Source organism: Phyllostomus discolor, chromosome X, assembly GCF_004126475.2.
Source record: "Phyllostomus discolor isolate MPI-MPIP mPhyDis1 chromosome X, mPhyDis1.pri.v3, whole genome shotgun sequence".
Lineage (NCBI taxonomy): Eukaryota > Metazoa > Chordata > Mammalia > Chiroptera > Phyllostomidae > Phyllostomus > Phyllostomus discolor.
The window spans coordinates 86,001,356-86,025,630 of NC_050198.1; the positions used below are offsets into that span (position 1 = coordinate 86,001,356).

The 24,275-nt window shown below is 38.2% G+C and overlaps 1 protein-coding gene across 3 annotated transcripts in view; it reads right to left on the bottom strand.

Moving 5' to 3' along the window:
- ARHGEF6 (Rac/Cdc42 guanine nucleotide exchange factor 6) overlaps window positions 1–24,275 on the bottom strand; it is a 145,870-nt gene that overhangs the window by 104,131 nt on the left and 17,464 nt on the right. For all 3 annotated transcript variants that reach the window (XM_036016948.1, XM_028523142.2, XM_036016949.1), the window contains 2 exons: window positions 4,284–4,368; window positions 964–1,088 (listed from right to left, as the gene is read on the bottom strand). In XM_036016948.1, the coding sequence (XP_035872841.1) occupies window positions 964–1,088; window positions 4,284–4,368 (210 nt within the window). The remainder of the gene's footprint in view (window positions 1–963; window positions 1,089–4,283; window positions 4,369–24,275) is intronic.

The following is a 24,275-nucleotide window of genomic DNA, read 5'->3' on the forward strand; positions in this document are numbered from 1 at the left end:
CTGCCTCTACCCAACACATAAGCTTATCTTACGTAATTATATGACCAAGATTATGTACTAACCTACTCTCATAAAATTTGCCTCCCACATTCCAATTACTAAGAATATCCTAAATTGGCTAAGACTTAGTCATATGTAAAGATCAAATACCCCATAGTTACTAAGTCAGGAGTTCTTAATCTGTCACAAGCCCCTTTGAGAAGCTGATGAGCACAACTGAACTTTACCCAAAATACACAAACCCATAAGTTCACACAAAGAAGATTTTGCCTACAATCTAAGTGGGTCCAAGCAGTGTAGAACCATAGTGTTCATCAGCTCCTCAAAGGAACCTGTGATGTCAAAAAGTTAAACGCTTTAGAAATAATACGATGGCTTAAAGCAAGCAGGTCCATTTCTTGTCAATGTAGCATTGACAAGAAATGATGTCTCAAATGAGCAGAAGATGGGATGTTCCCTCCCAAACAAAAGTTCTAGTAAGACCAAATTCAAAGATAACTGGGCTATCCAATGTAGGAGCTCAGCATAAGCCCAATATAAATACAAAGACAAAAATGGCAATAATGGTGACAATAGCAAGTAATACTGATTGCCTACTGTGTGACAGGCACTATTTGGTTCCAATAAACTGAAGGATAGGGAGAAATAGCAACAAACTGCCATCAGGAAGTAATCATAATGACATAGTTGCATAGCATTCTCAGTTAAACAGCTTTCTCAATTTTAGGGGAAGACAGAATTTTGGGCTTCAACCCCAATTTTCCTAAATTTTCTTTAACCCCAAACAACCAAAAGGTTGTTCCAGCAGACCAGCTTGAATTGGTTCTAGGTTTAAAATTAGTTTTCTCCAGACACCCCAAACAACAGGATGGCTATCTTACTACATATGGAAATGCAACTGGGATAACTGATCTAATTTCACGGATTTCAAAACAGGCAGGGGGAATTGGGGACTATACTTACCACTGCCTTTGACTGCCTTTGCAGCCCTGGAGCTGTGCTAGAAACTGCTCCCTGTGAGTTTGTCTGAGAACTATTAGCAGCACTAAGAGAAGAGGAACGTCCACATGGTCTTTCTGATAACTGATCTGTGAAAAGAGGAAAAGGCATGGTAAAGGGAACCACTCATGTCAGAAAAACATCTACAATGTAACATTATCTTTCGTGGGACATTATCAAAGGCAACCTGGCTGTAATTTAACTATTATCGTTATGAACGTGACAAGTATATTTCAATCCCCCTCCCTTTTTGGCGGCCAACTCCTTTTTCTTAACCTTACTGGCCGTTGCTCTCCAGTAGAGTGAAAAACAGCGACAGAACCACATTTTCTCTTAACCCATTTCCCTACAACTCTTCCCTCCTGAGCCAGTTGCAACAGTCTGCAACTGTTATCCCAGGCAGAACTATATTGGGTACCAAACAGCTGTTTGTGGCTCTTATTACTTTGAAATATTTCAAATTTCTCTCTTTGTTTTTTGGCCTATAACTGAGTGGTTCTTTTCTTCTTCACATGTAATAATACGAGTGGCATACATCACGTAAAATCTCTCTTTGCCTAGTAGGGGAGAGAAGGATGAGAATGAGAGACTGAGTTTGTCTAGGAAAGATTCAATCTTAACACTAGAATAATTTTTTAAATCAAACTCAAGAGTCCTCTCTTCCTTGAAACCTTGTGAAATTTGATCATAGAAGTGCTGAGCTGGATGTTCTCAGTATGCTAAGAGTGTACTGAAGAGAGGAGCTGGCTTCTTGACAAACTCAAATGAAGGTTCTTTTCCTCTCCATTTATTTTTAAAAGATATAAACTGCAAAAGTCTAAAGCCCAAACATTCCCTAGGTGACAAGCTCAGTATCCAAGTAGTTTCCTTGATGCTATGGATTTTAACTTTCACCTCCTTGTCTTTTATAAGAGACTGTAAAACTTGCTAGGAGAGTTTGGCAAAAGAACGTATAATTTGTATGGCATAATGTTAGAATTACACGGTTCTCCCTGCCCAGAAACAGAGAGTTGTCATATGCATTAAATATAGTTACTCGAATTAGCTGTACTTTCTGCTCGATGCCTTGCAATAGCTCAAAAGCATTTTTTCCAAATAGCAAAAGAACAATTTCGAAGAAGTATTTTTACATTTATTGCTATTATAAACAGCTCTTTTGACTAAAACTGTAATTACTTGATAGCTTCCTAGATGCTCCATCCTATTTGGCACTTGATCATATTGTCTGTTTTTCTTCTCTAATTGTTTCACGTGGGTAAGTTGAGTCTCCCTAAATAGATGGTAATTTTCTCAAAGGCAGGAACCATATCTTACATTTCCTTTGTAGCACCTGGTGGTGCTGGGCACACACTCTGTTGACTTTCTAATGGCTGGAGCAGCAAGACCCATGTTTGGGCATAAGGGTACTGGAGTCAGTCAGATGTGGGTCTGAATCCCAGCTGTGTCACTTACTTTCTAGATGGGCAAGTGTGGGCCTGACTTGCCTTATCTATAATATAGCCTAATAGTAATACTTAAACCCAGGGTTGTTTCAAAGATTTAATGAGACTACCTAAGCTCATAAGACAGCCTAGACCCATGGTAATGGCTCAAATCACTTTAACTATGATTATTATTGCCCAGTTGTAGGTAAGATACTATATCACAGAAAGAGAGAAGTTCTACTCTAAGCCAGCAATTTTCAGCCGGTGTGCCACAAGAATTTTTAAAACATGCAATACCTTGATGACTCTTCCCCTTCTCTCCCCCCAGTCATGAAGGAACATGTATAAAGGACCCATGGACAAAGCCAAAGGTAGAAGGATTGAGGGTGGGAGGCAGGGGTGGGTGGTGCAGGGGAAGTGGTGGCCGGAAAATGGAGACAACTGAACTTGAACAATAATAAAAAAAACATGCAATACCTGACTATTTAGTCAAGGGCACTGACCTTTTCCCTTAGACTGTCAAATAAAAAAATGACAATGGCCACCACGACAATAGCTGTCTGGTGTAAATGCCCTGTCTTAAACCATAAATATATAGGTCTTATAATAGAGTTGCATCTTGCCCTGGCTGGTGTGGCTCAGTGGATTGAGTGCCGACCTGCAAACCAAAAGGTTATCAGTTTGATCCCCAGTCAGGGCACGTGCCTGGGTCGTGGACCAGGTCCTCAGTAGGGGGTGTGTGAGAGGCAACCGATTGATGTATCTCACACATTGATGTTTCTCCCCCTTTCTTCCTTTCCCCCTCCCCCTCTCTCTAAAAGTAAATAAATAAAATCTTTTTAAAAAAATAGAGTTTCATCTTATTGGTCACATCGCATAATCATGTTGCGTGTGATTGGTTAACTCTTGGTACCAGACAGAAATCCTTATATACAAGTATAGGCACCTGATTTTTATAAAAAGTCTCTTTGGAAGAAATGGGATAGGCAATTACTATTATTTTTTAAATAAATCAAAATTATACCTTTTTTGTCAGATCAGCAAAAATATTTATATTGGGCCACAAAATTTTATTTTATTTTTTAATAGTTTATTTTTATTGTATTTTTCCATTGCCATTTATCACCCTTTTACTCTTTCCCACCTACACAACCTCCCTCCTTCCCACAATTACCACAGTTATCCATGCCATTAGAGTGTGCCATTGAATTTTAGTAATTAGTTTATGTGTGCCAAGAGATGAAAAAGGTTGAAAATTGTTCCTCTAAGGTAATCATCATTTTCTTTGCAATTACTAGGATTTATATTTAATACCTCCAATGTTGTGGGTATTAATATTTAAATAAAAGATACTCTTTTCACTGACTATAAACCTGAGGTTTCATTTTCAGTGCAAGGTTCATGGGGAGTTCCTTTACATGGACAAAGATATATAGCAAACTATGAGAAAAATGTCTCTAGTGGAGAAAGGGAAGTAACATCTATAGTCTATAAACTTTATGAAAACGGGAACTGGTCTTTTTTTTTTATTATTTTCTGTCTTGTTACACTCGGCTGCCTATTCAACAGCTTTCAATGAAACAGTTTCTTGGTTCTTATCATTATATTAAGGGCATGAGAATGTCATCTCTTATAGGTATGTTTAAATCATACATCAATACAATAGGTTAAAATAAAAAAATAAATCTTAAACTATGAAAAATTACATAAATTACATCACTTGACACCCACTGGAGTTTATTTGTAAGGAGGGGAGAACTTTGCACCAAACAATCCTAGCCATAGCTGGCTCTTAGGTGATCAGAAACATATGGAACCAAACATGTCACCCAGAACTCATAAATCACAAACCCTGCTTACCTTCTGTTGCTTTGTTGACAGCTAAAAGAGTGCTCAGAACCTTAGAGAAATTGACCCCTGAATAAAGGTCATCAGGATCAAATACCTATGAGAAAGGAAATTGAACCCGTAAGACATCCAACTCAACAAACCCACCTATCAAAAGACCATTTCCTTTAGCTCTTAGAAGAAAAAAAATGTAAAAGCCAAGACCCAAAACCTCTGCATGCCTTTGGGAGAAATGAAAGCAGCAGCTGAGCCGCCTAAAGACATGTGGCAGGCCATCAGTGAGTCAGAGCAAAGCAGTAATGGGAAATGAGAGCCAAGCTGAGAATGCAGGGCCCACCAGGAAATACACAGTGCCTACTCAGGCCTACTCTTCTGACATGAACATATCAATACTCTTAGCCCAGTTACAGGAAACGCATATGCATGGGTTACGGTTAATGCCCATCACCTACGGAATGGCCTTAGAAGTCAAAAAAGGAAGTGTAGCCTTTTTCACACTTTTTCATATGTAAAGTTTATTCATTGTACTCAGTAAGGGCACTGTCAGCTATGCCTTTCTCTGTGCTCCTTGTCCTCTCTATTTTCACCCACTGGGTCCCAACCACCTATGATCTTAACTCCACATTGCCCAAACTTTGCACCCAAATCTGCCTTTTGCTCCCAGCCTGTTTCTGGTTTCTGCTGCTTGACCTTAACCCCCCTCAGCTCATTTTCATGGATTTCAACCTCTGCCTGCCTGAGCTTGGAGATTCTTCCTAGCCTTAAGTGATTTTTTCCAGATGACTGCTGACCTTCCTGATACTACTCAACTTCTGCAACAAAACATTAAATACATTTTCACTTTGCCAGTCTGAACCATCATTCTGATATGCCACTGTCCTTAGTGAAGATACTAATCAGCTGTTGTTTTAAATAAAATTTATTAATTTTAAAACACATTTAATGCATTAAAATACATTGAAACTTCTTCTAGTCTCACACATGAGTATTTGAACCTAGAAGTATTCTCAAGTACAGCCACAATCTATTAATTTGCCAGCCAATGATGTAGATACATACACCTATAGGTAACCAGACACCCACTTTCTAGATGGAAATTCACCTACTAAAAACATTTTGTTCCAGTTCTGGCTGGTGTGGCTCAGTGGACTGAATGCCGGCCCACAAACTAAAGGGGTCACTGGTTCGTTTCCCAGTTCAGAGCACATGCCTGGGTTGGGGGCCAGGCCCCCACAGGGGACATATGAGAGGCAACCACACAGTGATGTTTCTCTTCCTGTCTTTCCCCCTCCCTTTTCTCTCTAAAATAAATAAATAAAATCTTTTTTTAAAAAATCATTTTGTTCCAAAATGTTTGTGTTTGTATTTTTCCCCTTAAATGTGATGGGAAAAAAATGTACCTTCTTATGTGGGACATGACAGGGTGCAACATTTTTTTGTAATTTTTTAAAAGATTTTATTTATTTATTTTTAGAGAGGGAAGGGAGATAGAGCAAGAGAAACATCAGTGTGTGGTTGCTGGGGGTCATGGCCTAAAACCCAGGCATGTACCCTGACTGGGAATCGAACCTGTGACACTTCGGTTCGCAGCCCGAGCTCAATCCACTGAGCTACGCCAGCCAGGGCTAGGGTGCAACATTTTGAAGGATGTCTTCCCCTTAGATAGAGTCATTGTTTCATTTCTAATGTGCCTGATTTTTGGGAGTCACATCTAGACAACATTTTATCTTTTTTGGTTTACATATTCTTGAATATCTAAAATCCATCTCTAGAATTAAAATACGTAGCATCCATTTTTTCAAATGAGGGAGGATCTATGTAAATAATATATGTAAGTGTGAGCCTATAGAAGTCTGTCTACTCTGGAATCACCAGATCTGCTATTCATTCATTGACTTGTTTAAGTATATTTTATTGATTATACTTTTACAGTTATCCCATTTTCTCCCGTTTATTCCCCTCCACCCTGTACACCCCACCAGCATTCCCCCAACTTGATTTATGTCCATGGGTCGTACATATAAGTTCTTTGGTTTCTCCATTTCATATAATATTCTTAACCTCCCCCTGTCTGTCCTGTACCTACCAATTATGCTTCCTATTCCCTGTACCTTTCCCCCACCCTACCCTCTACCCCTACCCACTGATAACCCTCCATGTGATCTCCATTTCTGTGATTTTGTTCCTGTTCTAGTTGTCTGCTTAGTTTTTCTTTTTGCTCTTGTTTTTCAATTCAGTTGTTGATATTTGTGAGTCTGTTGTCATTTTACTGTTCAGGGTTGTGATCATCTTCTTTTTCTTAGATAAGTCCCTTTAACATTTCATATAATAAGGGTTTGGTAGTAATGAACTTCTTTAACTTTGTCTTATCTGGGAAGCACTTTACCTGCCCTTCCATTCTAAAGGATAGCTTTACTGGATAGACTAATCTTGGATGTAGGTCCTTGCCTTTCATGACTTTGAATACTTCTTTCCAGCCCCTTCTTGCCTGCAAGATTTCTTTTGAGAAATCAGCTGACAGCGTTATGGGAACTCCATTGTAGGTAACTGTCTCCTTTTCTCCTGCTGCTTTTAAGATTCTCTCCTCTTCAATCTTGGGTAATGTAATTATGACGTGCCTTGGTGTGTGCTTCCTTGGGTCCAACTTCTTTGGGACTCTCTGAGCTTCCTGGACTTCCTGGAAATCTATTTCCTTTGCCAGATTAGGGAAGTTCTCCTTCATTTTTTTTCAATAAGTTTTCAATTTCTTGCTCTTCCTCTTATCCTTCTAGCATTGCTATGATTCGGATGTTTGAATGTTTAAAGTTGACCTGGAGGTTCTCACTTTTTTGAATACTTGTTTCTTCATTCTATTCCAGTTGAATGTTTATTTCTTCCTTCTGCTCCAAATGGTTGATTTGAGTCCCAGTTCCTTTCCCTTCACTATTGGTTCCCTGTATATTTTACTTTATTTCACTTTTCATAGCCTTCACTTTTTCCTCTATTTCATGACCATACTCAACCATTTCTGTGAGCATCTTGATTACCAGTGTTTTAAACTCTGCATCTGATAAGTTGGCTATCTCTTCATTGCTTAGTTCTATTTTTGGATCTTTAATTTATTCTTTTATTTGGGCCATATTTCTTTTTTTCGGCACACCTGTTTTATTATAAGAGGTGGAGCTTTAGGTATTCGCCAGGGTGGAGCAACTCTTGTTGCTAGGTTGTGATGCTGTATGTGGGGAAGGGGTCAGAGAGGGAACAATGCCACTTGCTTGGCTCTCAACTGTCTTTTAGCCACTTCCTCTACTACCCACAAGCAAATTGGGCCTCTCTGGTGCTGATTCCCTGGTGAGTGAGTTTGTGTAAGTTCCAGGACCCTGTTGCTCTCCAACAAGCTCTCCTGTGAGGGTGGGTTCTCTCCCGCTGCCAGAACACCCACAGATTTTTACAGCCAGAAGTTTTGAGGCTTTCTTCCCCTGTACTGGAACCCTGGGTTGCATGGTCTGTCTTATTCCCTAGTTGTTCCACCCAGTTTATATACATGCAAATGAGAAACTACCAGTCACCACCTTGCCTGTCTAGTCCTCCATCCACGGCCTTGCCATACCTCCTCTCTGCCCCAGTTGCCCATCTCTGCTCTTCTTACCAGTCTGAATGTTTCTTTTAAAAATTCTTTTTCTTTGAAGTGAAATTTTATAGTTTTTATCACATATTTATTTTATTTTATTTTATTTCATTTTATTTTATTTATTTTAGAGAAATGAGGAGAGAGTGAAAGAGAGGGAGAGAAACCTCTATGTGCAAGAGATACATCATTCTATTGCCTCTCACACATCCCCAACCAGGGACCTAGCCTGCAGCCCTGGCATATGCCCTGCATGTGCCCTGACAGGGTATCAAACCAGTGACCTTTCAGTTCACAAGCCGACACTCAGTCCACTGAGCCACTCCAGCCAAGGCCTCTTCTTTAACTTCCTGGTTGTCAGACTTCAATACAGTTTGATTTTCTGGCAGACATGGTTGTTTTTTTGTTTTCAAATTTGTTGTTGTCCTTCTTTTGGTTGTACAAGGAGGCAAAGTGTATTTACCTATGCCTCCATTTTGGCTAGAAGCCCTATTCATTTAATCAATAAATGTTTTGTATTGAAACTTAAAATGATTAAGGAGCGCTTTCACATCTAAAAATTATCCACTAATATACTGTTAGTAAAGGGCTAATGCTAATATTACTAAACTAAATTATAATCCAAACATGTTTTTCAATGCTACTGTATATTTCAAAGTTTTCCAGGAATGAATTGATGGACAAAGCCTGGGTGGAGAAGATCCAATTGACTCTGGTAAGAGTATCTAGTATCCCAGGGAATTCCACACTTATTGACTCTTCCTTAACAATGATAATAGGAAAGAGTTAATGACATGTATACCAAAATAGTAACAAAGCAAAAAATTCATTTGTTTTTAGCTCATAATTTCTCATAGGAGTGTGAATATGTGCATGTATATGAATGCATGTGTTGGATAGGTGTGATGGACATGGGTAGAGACTAAAATAATAAGCAAAGGTAAATATCAGCAGAATAAGGCATGAGAGCAAAAGGTGTGATAAAAAAAAAACCCTCTCTTTTTTATGCTGCTCCCTATCCAGGTTAATTGACTGCCTGTGTGTGGCAACACTAGCATTATTCACTTGTATCAGTACATGACTAAATATGAAAACAAAAAACTGATGGAAAATTAAAACTGATGGAAAATGCATCAACAAGAGTCATTGTGTCTGCTTGAGGGAAGTTGCCTGGACTGCGCACAGTTCCTTTTTTAGAAAACCAGAGTTTACCCATGGACATTGTTCTTCTCACTGCAAGCCTATTCTGTAGCACTAGTAACTACACAGGAAGGAGTTGGAAGAGGTCTCTAGGAACTAGTAGAGAAGGCAACACCTAAGGATTATGACTGCAGAGCATTTGGAAGATTATATATAACCATGAACACTCTCCACTGCACCACACCCTTCCAAGCCTCAAATTGAATGTTATTGAAAATTCCACCCCAGGCCTTTCGTCAATGCTCTTGAGACTGGTTCCCTGTTAAAATGGGAATATTATTTGGAAGGTGCACAACAATATCAGCCATTATTAGTGTTTTATATGTTAGTGGAAATGAGAAGCATAAAATCAAGTTTAGAAATGAAGATGTGGAGAAAAGCCAAGGTCACTGGTGCCCAACTTGGAAACAGCTAAGGAAAACCTGTCAGTGTTAGGAATGTAAGAACAAGGAAAAATAGGTTACAGTGCAGGCTGTTTGCCTAGGACTATAATTTATACATAAAAATAAACAAAACACAATTCCCCTTTCCTATCTGTAAAGCACTCTGGGACTTGTTAAAAGTTAATACAAATTTGCACATTTATGCTGTATATGATGATACTCATCTACTGGTACTTTGTGCAAGCCTCACTAGCTTGTTTAATATGGTATCAAACTAAACTTCCTTTACACCTATTTTGGTCCAGAAATTAGCTGGTTAGTTCCATTTGGGTCTGTTAACGTCAGGTGAACAGCAAGATCCCCTCCTTCCATCTACGATGACTATGATGCAGACAAGAAAGGGCTGTTTCTTAGATTATTGCTAGATGGTTTCAAGGTACCACTCCTGCAATGGGATGAGGCAAGGTTCAAGGATAATGGCAACAACAATAAAAACATTTACTCTACTCCAAATAACCATAGAAGAGACAGGGATTAAACTTTATTGAAGTTTTAAAAAAACTATGTATACAGCCCTTCTAAGGTCCAGTCCTACATCAGCAGCTCAATTCAGACAAAGCATTTAATTTTTAAATATTTCCCCACATTTTTCCACTTTGGACATCGACAATGACAACAAAACTTATTTTCTATCCACTAAATACCAGCTGTTAATTCTGAAATGTTGAAGATCTGCCAGTATAAACTGCATAGAAGTTAATACAAAGTGGGGCAAAAGTAGGTTTACAGTTGTGAGTATGCAAAACACAGAGTTTATTCTTATATTATTCTTTTTTATAGTTTAATGCATTTTAATAGCAAACTTACAGGAATAGCACAGAAGACAGACAAGATTAAAAACATACTTGCATGTAGGACAACTCAAAAAAGTATAGTGAATGGATGGAATCTACTGTATGATAAAAATGCTACAAACACCATTTGGCTGCCATCTATTAATGTATTATCTTCTATACAAACAGCATACCACAAACCTACTTTTGTCCTACCCAAATATATATATATAGAATTATATATAATATATAATTGTAATGCAAGTAAATAATACAATAATTAATAAATAATAGCACAAGAATAAACTTTTCATGTATTCACAATTATAAGGCACTAGTATGTGCACACCTCTATATTTTTATGGGTTTACAAATAGATCCTTTTGGATTACTTTTCACTTTTAACATGTATGCTGTTTCATGACATTTTTCCTACACTGACAACCACAAGGAAGCACATGAGAAGAAACTTCCACAACCCATTGTTTGATTCCTTCACTAACCTTATACCTACAATTTACTGATTTACTGAGCCCTTGTTATGTGTTATAAGCTGACACCATGCTTGGAGATAATAAATGATAGATGATAGATAGATAGATAGATCTCCATCATTGCACTTAATTCTCCTGGCAAGCCTGTAATGTGGGTAAAATTATTTCCCCCATTTTATAGATGAGTAAACCCAGACTCAAAGTAGTTAAGTCACACAGCAAGAAAGTGATAAAGCCAATAAATATACAGAACAAAGCATTGTGAGGGGCATTTTAGCCCTGCATGTATACTTTATGTTTTGTTGAGACATTTAAAAAATGAAAAAGGAGCCCTGGCTGGTGTGGCTCAGTGGGCTGAGTGAGGACCTGCGAAGCAAGGGGTTGCTGGTTTGATTCCCAGTCAGGGCACATGCCTGGGTTGCAAGCCGGGTCCCCAGTGGGGACCATGTGAGAGGCAACCGCACACTCCCTTCCCCTCTCTCTAAAAATAAATAAATAAAAGAAAAAAAAGAAAATATTTTTTAAAAAATGAAAATGGAATCCATGGGTTTTACACACACACAAAAAAAATCCTTTGCTGCTGTCAGTACACACAGCATCTGTACCATCTGCAGCAAGTTTGTTATAACCTTGAACATGACCAATTCAATGAATCATGGCAAAGAGAAAATCTCATGACAAGACTGTCTGCACAGGGGTCTTTCCTAATTCCTCTGCAGTCCTTTGCATTTCAAGGTGCGGCCCTGACCCAACAGGCACCTTTTGCCAGAAGCTGGGAAAGGTTGTACTGAGCTACTCTTATTTGTTCATCTGATTCCACCTTGTAAGCCACCATCCATATTTGTGAGGTGCTGGCTGTGGGGAGGTCCAGCCCATGGTTACAGGACCAAGCTAAACCTTTCCTTGGCATCATGCTCTACCCACTTAAGCTAGCAATCACAGTCCAGCCACATATTTGTTAAAAGAAGTCATTGTATACTAGTTCAGAACTGGGTGATGTCAGTAATGCCATGTGGCTACAGTCCCACTCAATTGACATCCATTTTAAAAGTTAATTTAGTAAGCCAGCCAGAGAAAGACAAATATCATATGATCTCATTCATAAGTGGAACTTAATGAGCAAACTGGACTAACAAGGAAAATGGGGACAGACTCATAGATGGATAGCAGGATAATAGCTAGGGGGGTGGGGAGGTTAGTGGGTGGAGGAATTGAGCAAAATAGAAAAAGGATTCATGGACATGGACAGCAGTGTGGTGATTGCTGGGGGCAGGGATGTATAAGGGAACTACAAGGTAATGTAAAAAATACAATAAAGATTAATTTTTTAAAAAAGTTAATTTAGGATCTGAAGCAATCACAACAGGTTCTATCACTCAACTGTTAAAATCTAATCAATCGAAAAGCAAGGGATTCAGTGGAGCCACATGTTTCAGTCCCATTAATTTAATTTAAAGATTTTATTTATTCTTAGAGATAGAGGAGGGGAGAGAGAAAGAGAGTGAGAGAAACATCAATGTGAGAGAGAAACATCAATTGGCTGCCTCTCACACACACCCCAGGGACTGAACCTGCAACCCAGGCATGTGCTCTAATCAAGAATTGGGAATCAAACAGGCAACAACCATTCACTTTGTGGAACAACACCCAACCCAACCCACTGAGAAACATGGGTCAGGGCTGTTTCAGGCCCATTAAAAAGAAAAGATTCCAAATACACATACTTTAGGAATATTCCATCTCTCCCTTGTTATTATTGTTCCTAGTGAATAAAGTCTCAAATTAACAGACCATTTTGAATCACATTCTTTAATTCTCATAGCTGAGCACTCTGCCTCTGTTAACCCCTGAACTTTGGAAGAAATGTCATTACATAGTGCAACAGAACAAGCATATCTGAACTGCTTAGTCATATTTCACTGCATGGCACTGTTCCTAGCTCTGTGAATGAAACCTGGGATGCTTCCACATAGCCCTATTAAAAGTAGTCACAAAGTCAGCAACAAATAGTGATTTTAACTAGCCACTGGTATTCCACTTACTAGAATGCAGTGGATGGTATTTGTACCTGCTTGGTCTTAAATAATAACAGTTCCTATTTGATATGGAGCAAACTTAAGAAAGCAAACCCTATTCTCTACTCTCTTATTTCCTTCCTTTTTCTCCATTTCAGCAATTTAGGAAAAATCTGACATGTGTATGTAGCTGAAATAACATTGGTGTATTGAAGAGAGCACTGCTGTGAAGGTCAGAAGACCTTAACATTTTGTGGCTGTTTCTCATCTAGAAAATGAGACACGTGCTGGTCCAGTATCTGAATAGAAGCTCCAAAATGCAGTTCCTTGCCTATGTGCCCAAGGTCTAAAATCTGGTCTTCAAATCTCACAGCTCTTGAGAATGGACTCACACCAACCAAGTTCACAGAAAGTCAATGCATAAACCAAAATGCCAATTTGCTAATTTCTACTTAAAAATGAACCATTAATGAATAAATGAGTTGATCAAAAAACTATGGTACATTTATACAATGGAATACTATGCAGCAGGAAGAAAGAAGGAGCTCCAATCCTTTGGGACAGCATGGATGGATCTGGAGAGCATAAGCTAAGTGAAATAAGCCAGGTGGTGAAAAACAAATACCATATGATGTCACCTATAAGTGGAATCTAATCAACAAAACAAGCAAGCAAAATATAACCAGAGACATTGAAATAAATAACAAACTGACAGTAACCAGAGGGGAGGGGGAAGAGAGATAATGGGGGAAAATAGGGGAAGGGCCATCAAGGAGCATATATAAAGGACACATGGACAAAGCCAAAGGGGGAAATGATTGAGGGTGGAAGACAGGGTAGGATGGAGCAGAGGGAGTGGTGGGGGGAAAATAGAAACAACTGTACTTGAACAAAAACTAACAATAAACAAACAAACAAACAAACAAATAAATAAAAAGAACAATTGGACAGGATGGGGAGAACGACTGGGGAAAATTGGGATAATTGTAACAGAACAATTTTAAAAAAAAGAAAAAGATTGGACACTCCAATTTTATGGCTAGATCACTCTCTCCCAACATAGAATTCTACATGGAAAGCCAAATTAGAATTAGAAATTTGTTAAATAGTATAGAATCAAAACAAAGGGAATCTGGGATATCACAGCCTACCATAATTGTTACTTGTTTATAAGTTGACTTTTTCAAAGTGTCATTTTAAAAACACCTATTTACAAATTTTGGCTCTATCTTGCTGCCCCTGCCGGGTGGAACTTGGACTGTTACTGTAGACAGCTTTAACCATCTATGTTCTTTTGCCTATGTAGATTTAATATAATCACCTTACAGAACTACTACATACTTCTAGATTACTTGGACCTCATAGAATTCAAAGCTAGGAAGTTCAGTTCCATAGAGCTTCTATCACAGGAGCAAAGATCTAAGCATAATCCCTCACTGCTCACTCTTCACTACAAAGTCACCAAATCCATTCCCTGATGGCCATGTCAGCATGACTAACATTAACATATCACACACTATGATTTCTATTCTTCCTTGCTACATTACATTAAGGGAAAAAAAAAAAACACTTTCTCCACAACAAAGATTTATCTAGTTGAGTATTAAGTTTCTGGAAAGAGGGAAATGAATGAAGAATGATTGCAGCATCTTGGTGGGGACCTTCAGAGTATTAAAAAGAGAAAGAGAGAGAACAATTGGCTTTGGATAATCTCACCAAAAAGATAATAAGCATAAAAGAAAGGGAAAAATAAAACCTATAAATAATGCTTGCCAAACCATGGATAAGAAGTGGGAGGCCTAGACCCAGCTGCCCCTCAGCCAACCAGCCAATGTGGCCTGCCTATCCCCCTCCCCGTGCTCCTGTCACTAGAGCCCTTGCAGGAGCCATACTGGCTGACAGTTTTGAGGAGTAGTGGGTGGAGAAGTGATGCTTCAGCTGCTGAAGCATCTGTGTGCCAGACCTTGGAGTGTTCTCCTCAAACCCCTCACCCCAGCCTTCAGAGAAGGGGACGTATTTCCCAATGTTCCAAATTGGAATGCAGAACACATTTTCTCAAAGACATAGCACCACACCTGCTACTTAGTTTCTGTGAGTTCTATGTCAGCCACATTAGTTATTAAGTAGGCTGTTGTGAGCCAGCCAAAAAACACAATAATCCTGTAGAACCTAGTTTTTGTGGAAAAATGTTTTCTGTGTTCCCAACAATAACTTACAAATGAACTTTTGGAAAATAATCCATTTTTATATTGAAGATGGCCTGAATGTATGGTCCCAAATCAATGTCCACATCCTTAGTTTTTCCTTGTCCTGTCATATAAAGGATGAACAAATACCCTAGACACTCTAAGTGCTATTTATTTTAGAACTCTTCATAATGAGAGAACCAAACAATATGTATAAAAACTATGAGAATTCCCTCAGAAATTATAATACTTGACAGATCCTGCCTATGTAACAGTCCAGGCAGTTAAGGAAGAGATTCAGCTGTGAAACTACCTCCTGCAGGCCCCACTTTCCTAGGATCCTACTATGATTTGTGGCCAGAGACTGTAAGTCTAGTGGAAGCAACTGCTTCACTATGACTTCCATATACAGGAGAGACTGATGTTAAATGAACCCCACACAAAATTAGGGTAGGGGAATGACAATGATAAAAGGATCCCCTGTCAGTTGTGTTAAGCAGAAGCTTCTCTGACAGTTTCATCTGCAGCCTTCCCTAAAGTCTTCCATTGAACTTACCTTCATGTTTTTGTTATTGTTGTTGTTTTACTTCTGAAGAGCTACAGCCTTACAGTCTGTATAGATACTGCACATTTAGCCTTCAATCATCCACCACTGTGATATTTTCTATTCTTTGTGTGGGTGTTAAGATTAGTCCTGGATTTCCTATTAGAAGACAGACTCTTTGAAGTCCAAATTGCCCCTGCAGCCCTAGCCCAATATTCAACATATATAAGGCACTTGATAAAAAACCTTTCATTGGTTGATCAACAGGATATACTATCAGAAAAACTTAAATTGTTCCTAGAATATATACCCCATGAAGACAGTTTTGAAAAAAAAATTTTCACCTCTATACCCTCAGTATCTAGAAGAATATTTGTCATATAGTAGGTGCACGATAAATATTTGATGGATTGATGAAAGTGTAGAAGCTCTCACCAATATGTGATTTATCATAATTGAAGAAAAAGTATTGCTGAAACTACAGTAAAGTAAAAAAGAATTATATTTCCTTTTGTGACAACATGGATGTACCTTGAGGGTAATATGCTAAGTGAAATGTCATACACAGAAAGATGAATACCACATGATTTCACTTACATGTGGAATCTAAAACACAAAGCAAACAAAACAAAACCAAGATTCATAGATGCACACAACAGATTGGTGGTTTCCAGAAAAGAAGGGGGCTACAGAGATGAAATGAGTGGTAAAGTCACAAGATCTTAAGTATTAAGAAGTACAAACTTTCAGTGATAAATAATTAAGGTATGAGAATGCAATGTACAGAATGGGGAATGTAGTCAATAATATTGTTGTACACCTGAAACTATTATATTTTGTGTACCAATTATACCTAAATAAATAAATTGAAATAAATGCATCTATATATTATTAAGGAAGAAAAAATTCCATGTGACTTTCCAGGAAATGTATTATCTAAAAATAACATACAGAGAAAGCTAAGATGACAGGCTACATAAACACAACTCGCCTCCTCACAGAACCACATCAAAATTACAACTAAAGTAGAGAACAATCATCCTTCAGAACCACCAAAAATCAAGCTGAATGGAAGTCCTACAACTATGGAATTAAAGAAAAAAACACATCAAGATTGGTAAGAGGGGTGGAGATGAAGAATGAGCTAGACCCACAACCATATGTGGCAGATAAAAAGCAGAGGGAGATCTTGGGAATGAGGGGTCCCAGCTCCATACCAGAGCCCCCACCCCAGGTTTCCAGTGCCAAGTAGAGAAGTTCCAATAACCTCTAGCTGTAAAAGTCAGTGGGGACTGAGGCTGTGGAAGACAGAAACTTCTGGAGTCACAGGCAGTTCCACTTAAAGGGCCTGTGCATGGACCTACTCAGACTCATTGCCTCTGAGCTCCAGCACCAGGGCAGCAGCTTGAAAGGCACTAGAGACATATGGGGAGGAACTGAATTGTCCAGCACCAAGGCAAGGGCTGGGAGTCAGTTTTCTCCCAGACACAAATGCTGGCAGAGGCCATTGTTCCTTTTCTGAGTCTTTCCCTGACAGAGCCACAGAACCACAGAGCAAGAAGGCAGGCACTGTATTTGATACTCTGGCCACTTGGCTCACTCTGTTTGCCCCACTTTGGTGATTGCCTGAGGCTCCATCCCACCCAAATTTTGGGACTACCCAAACTATTTCCACTGACTTTTCCATAAATGACTTGTCTTGACCCATGCTTCAGACTTTCCTAAATTCTTGCAAACAAGCAGCATCTGGCTTCAGCAAGCCCCATACCTCTCACTAAGTTGCCCCAGGCCTGGCACTAACAGCAGCTGGCCTTGGTTTACAGCTTGGCCTCTCCTGAGCACCTCCAAACCCAGCACAATTTGCAGCCATCTGCAGACTGCTTTGTAGCTTAGGTGGTATGACCCCAGACAGAACATTTTTGGCAGCTGAACTTGGACATGACAATAGTAATCAAGGCTCAACTATAATAAGAAGGTGTACACAGACCACAACATGGATGCACCTCGAGTACTAAGCTTAGGTAATATGGGTAGCTGGGCCACTGGACTCTACAGGACATCTACTTCATTAGTCACTCTATGAAGCCTGGGAATTGTAGCTGCTCTACTTAATAAAAAGAAACAAATACACGTTGGCTGCCAAAATGAGAAGACAAAGAAATATGGCCTAAATGAAAGAACAGAACAAAATTCCAGAAAAAGAACTACACAAAATGGAGACAAGCAATCTACTAGATGCAGAGTTCAAAATATTGGTTGTAAAGATGCTCAGTGAACTTAGGAGAAGAGCAGAAGAACTCAGAGAGAATGTCAAGAACATAAAAATGATGTGAAAACCATAAGAAAGAACCAATCAGAAATGAAGGATATACTAACTGAAGTGTAGAACAATTTACAGGGAATCAACAGTAGAGCAGAGGAAGCTGAGAATCAGATCAGTGATTTGGAATATAAGAAAACAAAACAAAAAAAAAAACACCCAATCAAAATAGCAAGAGGAAAAAAGAATCCAAAAGCATGAGGATAGTATAAGGAGCCTCTGAGAAAACTTCTAGCATACCAACATTTGCATCATGGGAGTGCTGGAAGGAGAAGAGAGAGAGCAAGAGCAAGAAATTGAAAACCTATTTGAAAAATAATGACAGAAAACTTCCCTAATTGGTGAAGGAATGAGACATACAAGTTGAAGAAGCATATAACATCCCAAACAAGATGAACCCAAAAAGGCCCACACCAAGATACATCATAAATAAAGTACTGAGGCAAGATGGCAGAGGAGTAAATGCAAGCCATGCTAACCTCCTCCCAGAACCAATCTTGGGTTACAACTAAATTGTGGAGAAATCACCCAGAACAAAAAAATTGAACAAGAGTGAGAGAGAAGTCTTATAACCTTGGACAGATAGAAGAATCAGCTTCAGCACAACCTGTCTGGTAGGGAGTACAGTGGAGACTTGAGAGGGCTGGCAAGGTGCCCACAGGCAGCAGCACTGAAGGGAAAATTAAGTGGCCAGTTGGATCCCCCTGAGAAGAATGGGGACTAAACCCTAAGCTTGGATATCCAGCCTAGAACACCATAGTCCCAAAAAGTACACAGATAACAAAGTCAACTCTTGATAATCTACATATAGACTGTTAGATATACAAGCTATTTAAACTAAATTTTTAAAAGTTCATCCATTTATTATCCACTCAACAAATATTTATAAATCTTCTGGTATATGCCAGGCACTGACACAAATATTTGTTTTAAGCTGAGGAAAAAAGTCCACTATACAAAAAAGTCACTCACAGGTGCACAAACTGCTAACCATTGTTTTCCATTCTATTGTCTTTATTTGAAGGTCATTTTTTAAATACTAAATCAAAATTTTACCCAATTCACAACACATTCTCAAACACCATCATGTCTTCAAAGAATGCAAACTGGTTATATTATAGTACAAATGCTTATTTGCACATTTACAACATACATTTCCTGAAAGAAGTGGTTAAATTTCTACTTTAGTAAAATGCTATATTCTCTTGATACTGAACATTAATTATGCCTAAATAAATCTCTTAGGGCTCTGGCCTAGTACCTCAATTGATTAGAGGGTTGTCCCAATACGCAATACACCAAGGTTGCAGGTTCAATCTCTGGTCATGGCACATAAAATAATCAATCAATGAATGCATAAATCGGCAAAACAATAAATCTCTCTCTCTCTCTCTCTCTCTCTCTCTCTCTCTCTCTCTCTCTCTCTCTCTTCCTCCTTCCCTTCCCTTCTTTCTCTCTAAAACAAAATTTTTTAAAAACTTTATAAATCTATTTATTCACATACATTTCTCAAAATCATTGGTAAATATCCCCAGTTTGCTGGAGACCTAGCCATGAAGAACAGACAAATTACAAGACAGAATGTTCTTTAGCAGTCAAGCCTGCTTCAAAGGCTGTGCTCTTCATAAAAGGCATTAATAGCTTGACACCTTAATAATACCTCTTAAAATAATGTCCATGCTTCCAAGGAGTAGAAAAGCTTGTATGTTATTGTTTAGGGTGAGAAAATTCCTGAATATCTCACTGCTTTGCAAACTGCTGTATTTTGTCTCACTTTAATTTAATTCCTTCTTTTCCCTATTGCACTATTCAATCCCTCAACTGACATGTCTGATCTCTGTAATAATATTCAAGTCCCCAGGAAAGTATAAAGCTGGAATCTTACTCTATTTGTCTAAGCAGAACTTAATTAGGAAGGTAAATCTTCTGCCAGAAGTCAAATAGAAATGAAGCATGTGTATATGCTGTTTTGGATAATCCACATGTTGAACCCACACAGCCCTCTGTGTGGTAGTGTCCAGTTAGCCAGGGTATGACAAGGCCTGGAGCCAATCAGATGTCTGGTGTTGTGTTTTTCTTCCAGATGACAGCAGAGGAAGTAGCAATGTCAATGTTGAAATGCAGATATGGAGCAGCTTCTGGACTAAGTGGGCATATACCTTTTCTAAAAATTTGGTAAGCAAAGGCCCTAAAACTGGCAAGGCCCCTCACATTTCTTCGTTTGCAACTCAAAGGCCAGACCTTGCACTTTCTTTTGGTATTAACTTCAATGTCATCACCAATGGCTCTGCAGACCTTATGCTATGTTGGCAACTCTTCACCTCTCAAACTGATCCTTGGGGGCTGCCTCAGTGATAATATATGACCAAATTAGCATGGGCTGAAGTAGGAATAGCTGGCCAAGATTGTGAGGTTTTAATAAAGAGCTATACTGTGCTCCATTGCCCCTCAAAACAGCCCAGATTAGAAATAAATAATATTAAAACCAAATTAGAGTTAGATTTAAAACAACATAACCTTTACATATTCTGCCAGGAAGGTTCAATTGATTAAATTTTCTAACAAAATACACTTCTTTTGGTATTATCAACGTATATTCAACCCATTAAGAAGTTATCTGTTCCTATTTCAAGTTTTACATACTGTGTTTTTTGTACAGAGACAATTGATTTTTATTTTTCCCCTCAATTATGCCCAATTCAAAAGATTTATTACTTATTTTCTTGGGGGAAAGAGAGAATGTTTTTGTCAGTCATCACAAAAAAATAAAATAAGATAAAATAATAAAATAAAATAAAATAAATATTTGTTGAATTGTTTAACTAAAACAACATGCATCTTGCTCTGGGGTATCTTTTTAAATTTTAAGCTATCATAATTATAAAATAAAAATGTTTGCTTTAAAAGACATAAAGATTAAACTATTTTATCCAGGTAAACATGAAAAACTTTTTCATATTCTTCTAGTTTATGCAAAGACTAAAAAAAGAATAAAAAGCTTTCTTGATTTTTCAATTCCAAGAGGAATTTAAACAAACTGTTTCTATTATTAGCACATAAAATGGTAGCTGAAGAAGTTACTGTGGTTAACAACTGAATAATTCATAGTCTCTGAAGAATTCAGTTGCTTTGTCTACTCCAGTTCCTCTTTTGAACTGGATCTCCAAACATATTTCTAGCCCTGACTTGTTATAAAGAAAACTATATGCAAATAGTTACAGCAGTTCAAAATTGGCCATGCTAAGTATTGACAACAGAAGCAAAACAATCAGCTGGTGACTTAACATGAACTTTTATAACCAATTCATAAAACTCTTAAGGTTACACATTTATTGTTAGAAATTATAGCTAAAAATTCCAATCTCTGTTTCATGGATATCACTGGGCTACAACAGCACTGAAATTTAAACTGTTTACATAGCCTTGCAAATAGAAGGTATAAACAAATTAAATATCACACAAATAATTTTAAACACGTTTTAACATAATCTCATCTAAATTCAAATTATTTTCTATGATGTGAAGCACTAAGAATGTCAACTCCAGTAGAAAAGCACTTAAATTTGTGAGTGAAAGATGTTAATAATGTTGAAAAGATTAATTTCTGCTGTCAATATGACAACAGAGGCTAAGTCTGCCATTGCTATTCTTCTAAAATTCCAGAAACAATTAACTTTGTTTTGTCTTTCAGAAGACAGGTGTTAAGTATTCGAAAATGTGTAAGGTTTTTACCTTCAACTTCATTGTTTAAGAACATTTTTCGAAGAACAAGTAGTCTCTACCAAATAAACCTTGGAACTGAGAAACAAGATAGCTGTATTTCCCCCACTCTTTTAACTTTTATCCCCATTTAAATTCTTAATGTAGATAGTGTGAAACCTCAGAGCCCTTGGAGAAGCCATCACTCTACAGAGTCCACAGTTTACTCTTTCTTGGACCCAAGTTTTCTTTAATGTCAAGATTTCAAAAGGAAATTTTTCTATAAAGCGTGAGTCACTTCTTAAATGGAGCTTGCTTAGCATAACTGTACTGAGTAATCTTTTTTGTTTATAATACAATGTTATCATTTGTGAACACTAGCCTACTGAAATATATTAAAATTTCAATTAGGAACTAAATTTTATTGAGTCTACCCAGTGCCAGGCACTGTGCTAAGTGTTTTGCCTTCCTCTCATTTTACATTAAGAGGTAGCATATAACTAATAAACATATACCTAAAAATAAAGTAGCACATACTTAATATTATATACTACTACCACCGAGGATGTTAGAATATACCTAATAATTGGCTAACCCAAGTCAGTTGAAGTCCAAAGCTTAAGCTCTTAGCCACTGTAGTACTATACTACTTCTCAAGAGCGAAGTTTCCTTGACCAGAAATCAAACCCGGAACAAGGCAGGGAAAGTCATGAATTCTAGCCACTAGACCAACCACACAAGATGTGTTGGGTTGCCTGACCCCATGCCAAAAGGCCTCACATGATTATATGTTTGGGTGTCTGCTTTTTATAGTTTTTCTGTCTCTTTTTTGACATGCTGTTGATTTCACTTCTTCCATCTTATACTTAGATATATACTCTTTCTGCCATTGCCAGTATATCTATTCTATAGGAGCCCCTCTTCTCCCTTTATCACAAGTTCTTATTATATGCTGTTTTCCACTGTACAAAGTGCTTCCACATACCTTATTTCATCTAACCTAATTTGTTATTTCTAATCAGTTTTGAATTATAACACATTTAGATAAGTAAAAGTAATTTAGGCTCTGAGTGAGGGTTTACTGCACTCTCCTAGGAATAAAGTGCGTAACTTTCAGTTCAAAAGTGGGGCATCTCTTTAGCAGCCCAGACCTTCTCTGACCATTCAGTAATTCTATGAATCATTCATGTAGTGAATATTTGCTGAGCATCTTCTATGTACCATATTCTAATACTGAGTATTGGGGTTATAGGGATGATCAAGCTCTGGTTCCTGCCTCTGGGAAGTTCCAAAACTAGTGGAGAGACAAAGGTGTCCACAGATTACCATAGTGAGAATGAGCAGAAAGCATAAAGGTAGCTTGGCACAAGGGATTTTGAGAAAATGGTCAATAGAAGGTCAATTCAGCAGAGATTTCCTAGAAGATCTGAGGCTGAGGAGGGAGCTGGTATCTCTCTGTGGTTCTCAAATAGGAGGCAGACACTGGAGGTTGCTAGATTGCTGAACTCAATAGATTAACCAGTGAAATGGTTCTCAACTCTCAGTGCACATTACAATCACTTGGAGAGATCTCAAAAATGAAATAATAATAAGACATGGCCTCTAATGAAAACTGTTGGGAAGTACCTATACAACGTGAACATATACACAAACCCAACAGAAATGTGCACTAGAAACATGCACAAGTTTATTCATTCATATCAGCAAAAAACTGGAAGTAACCTAGATCTCCATCAACAGGTGCATGGAGACAAAAATGGCACATTCACACAATGGAATATTACTAGCAATAAAAATGAATGGAATCCAAAATATATGAAGAACTCACATGACTCCACCCTAGGAAGACAAAACCCAATTAAAAAATGGGCAAAGGACTTGAACAGACACTTCTCCAAGGAGGACATACCAAGGGTCCAGAGACATATGAAAAGATGCTCAGCATCACTAGCCATCAGAGAGATGCAAATTAAAACCACAATGAGATACCACTTCACACCAGTCAGAATGGCCATCATAAGCAAAGCAACAAATAACAAGTGCTGGCGAGGTTGTGGAGAAAAGGGAACCCTAGTACACTGTTGGTGGGAATGCAGACTGGTGCAGCCACTGTGGAAAACAGTATGGAATTTCCTCAGAAAACTAAAAATGGAACTGCCTTTTGACCCAGCAATTCCACTGCTAGGATTATATCCTAAGAACCCTGAAACACCAATTCAAAAGAACTTATGCACCCCAATATTCATAGCAGCACAATTGACAATAGCCAAGTGCTGGAAGCAACCTAAGTGCCCATCAGTAAATGAATGGATAAAACAACAATGGTACATCTACACAATGGAATACTACGCAGCAGAAAGAAAGAAGGAACTCCTGCCCTTTGAGAGAGCATGGACGGAATTGGAGAGCATTATGCTCAGTGAAATACTCCATGCAGTGAAAAACACATATCATATGATCTCACCTTTGACTGGAACCTAATCAACAAAACAAGCAAGCAAGCAAAATATAACCAGAGGCATTGAAATTATGAACAAACTGACAGTAACCAGAGGGGAGATAGGAGTGGATAATGGGGGGGAAAGGGTGAAGGGTTTTCAGGAACAACTATAAAGGACACATGGACAAAACCAAGGGGGGATGGATGGGGTGGTGGGAAGTGGGGGGAAAGAGCAGAAAACGGTACTTGAATAACAATATTTTAAAAAATGAATAAACCACTA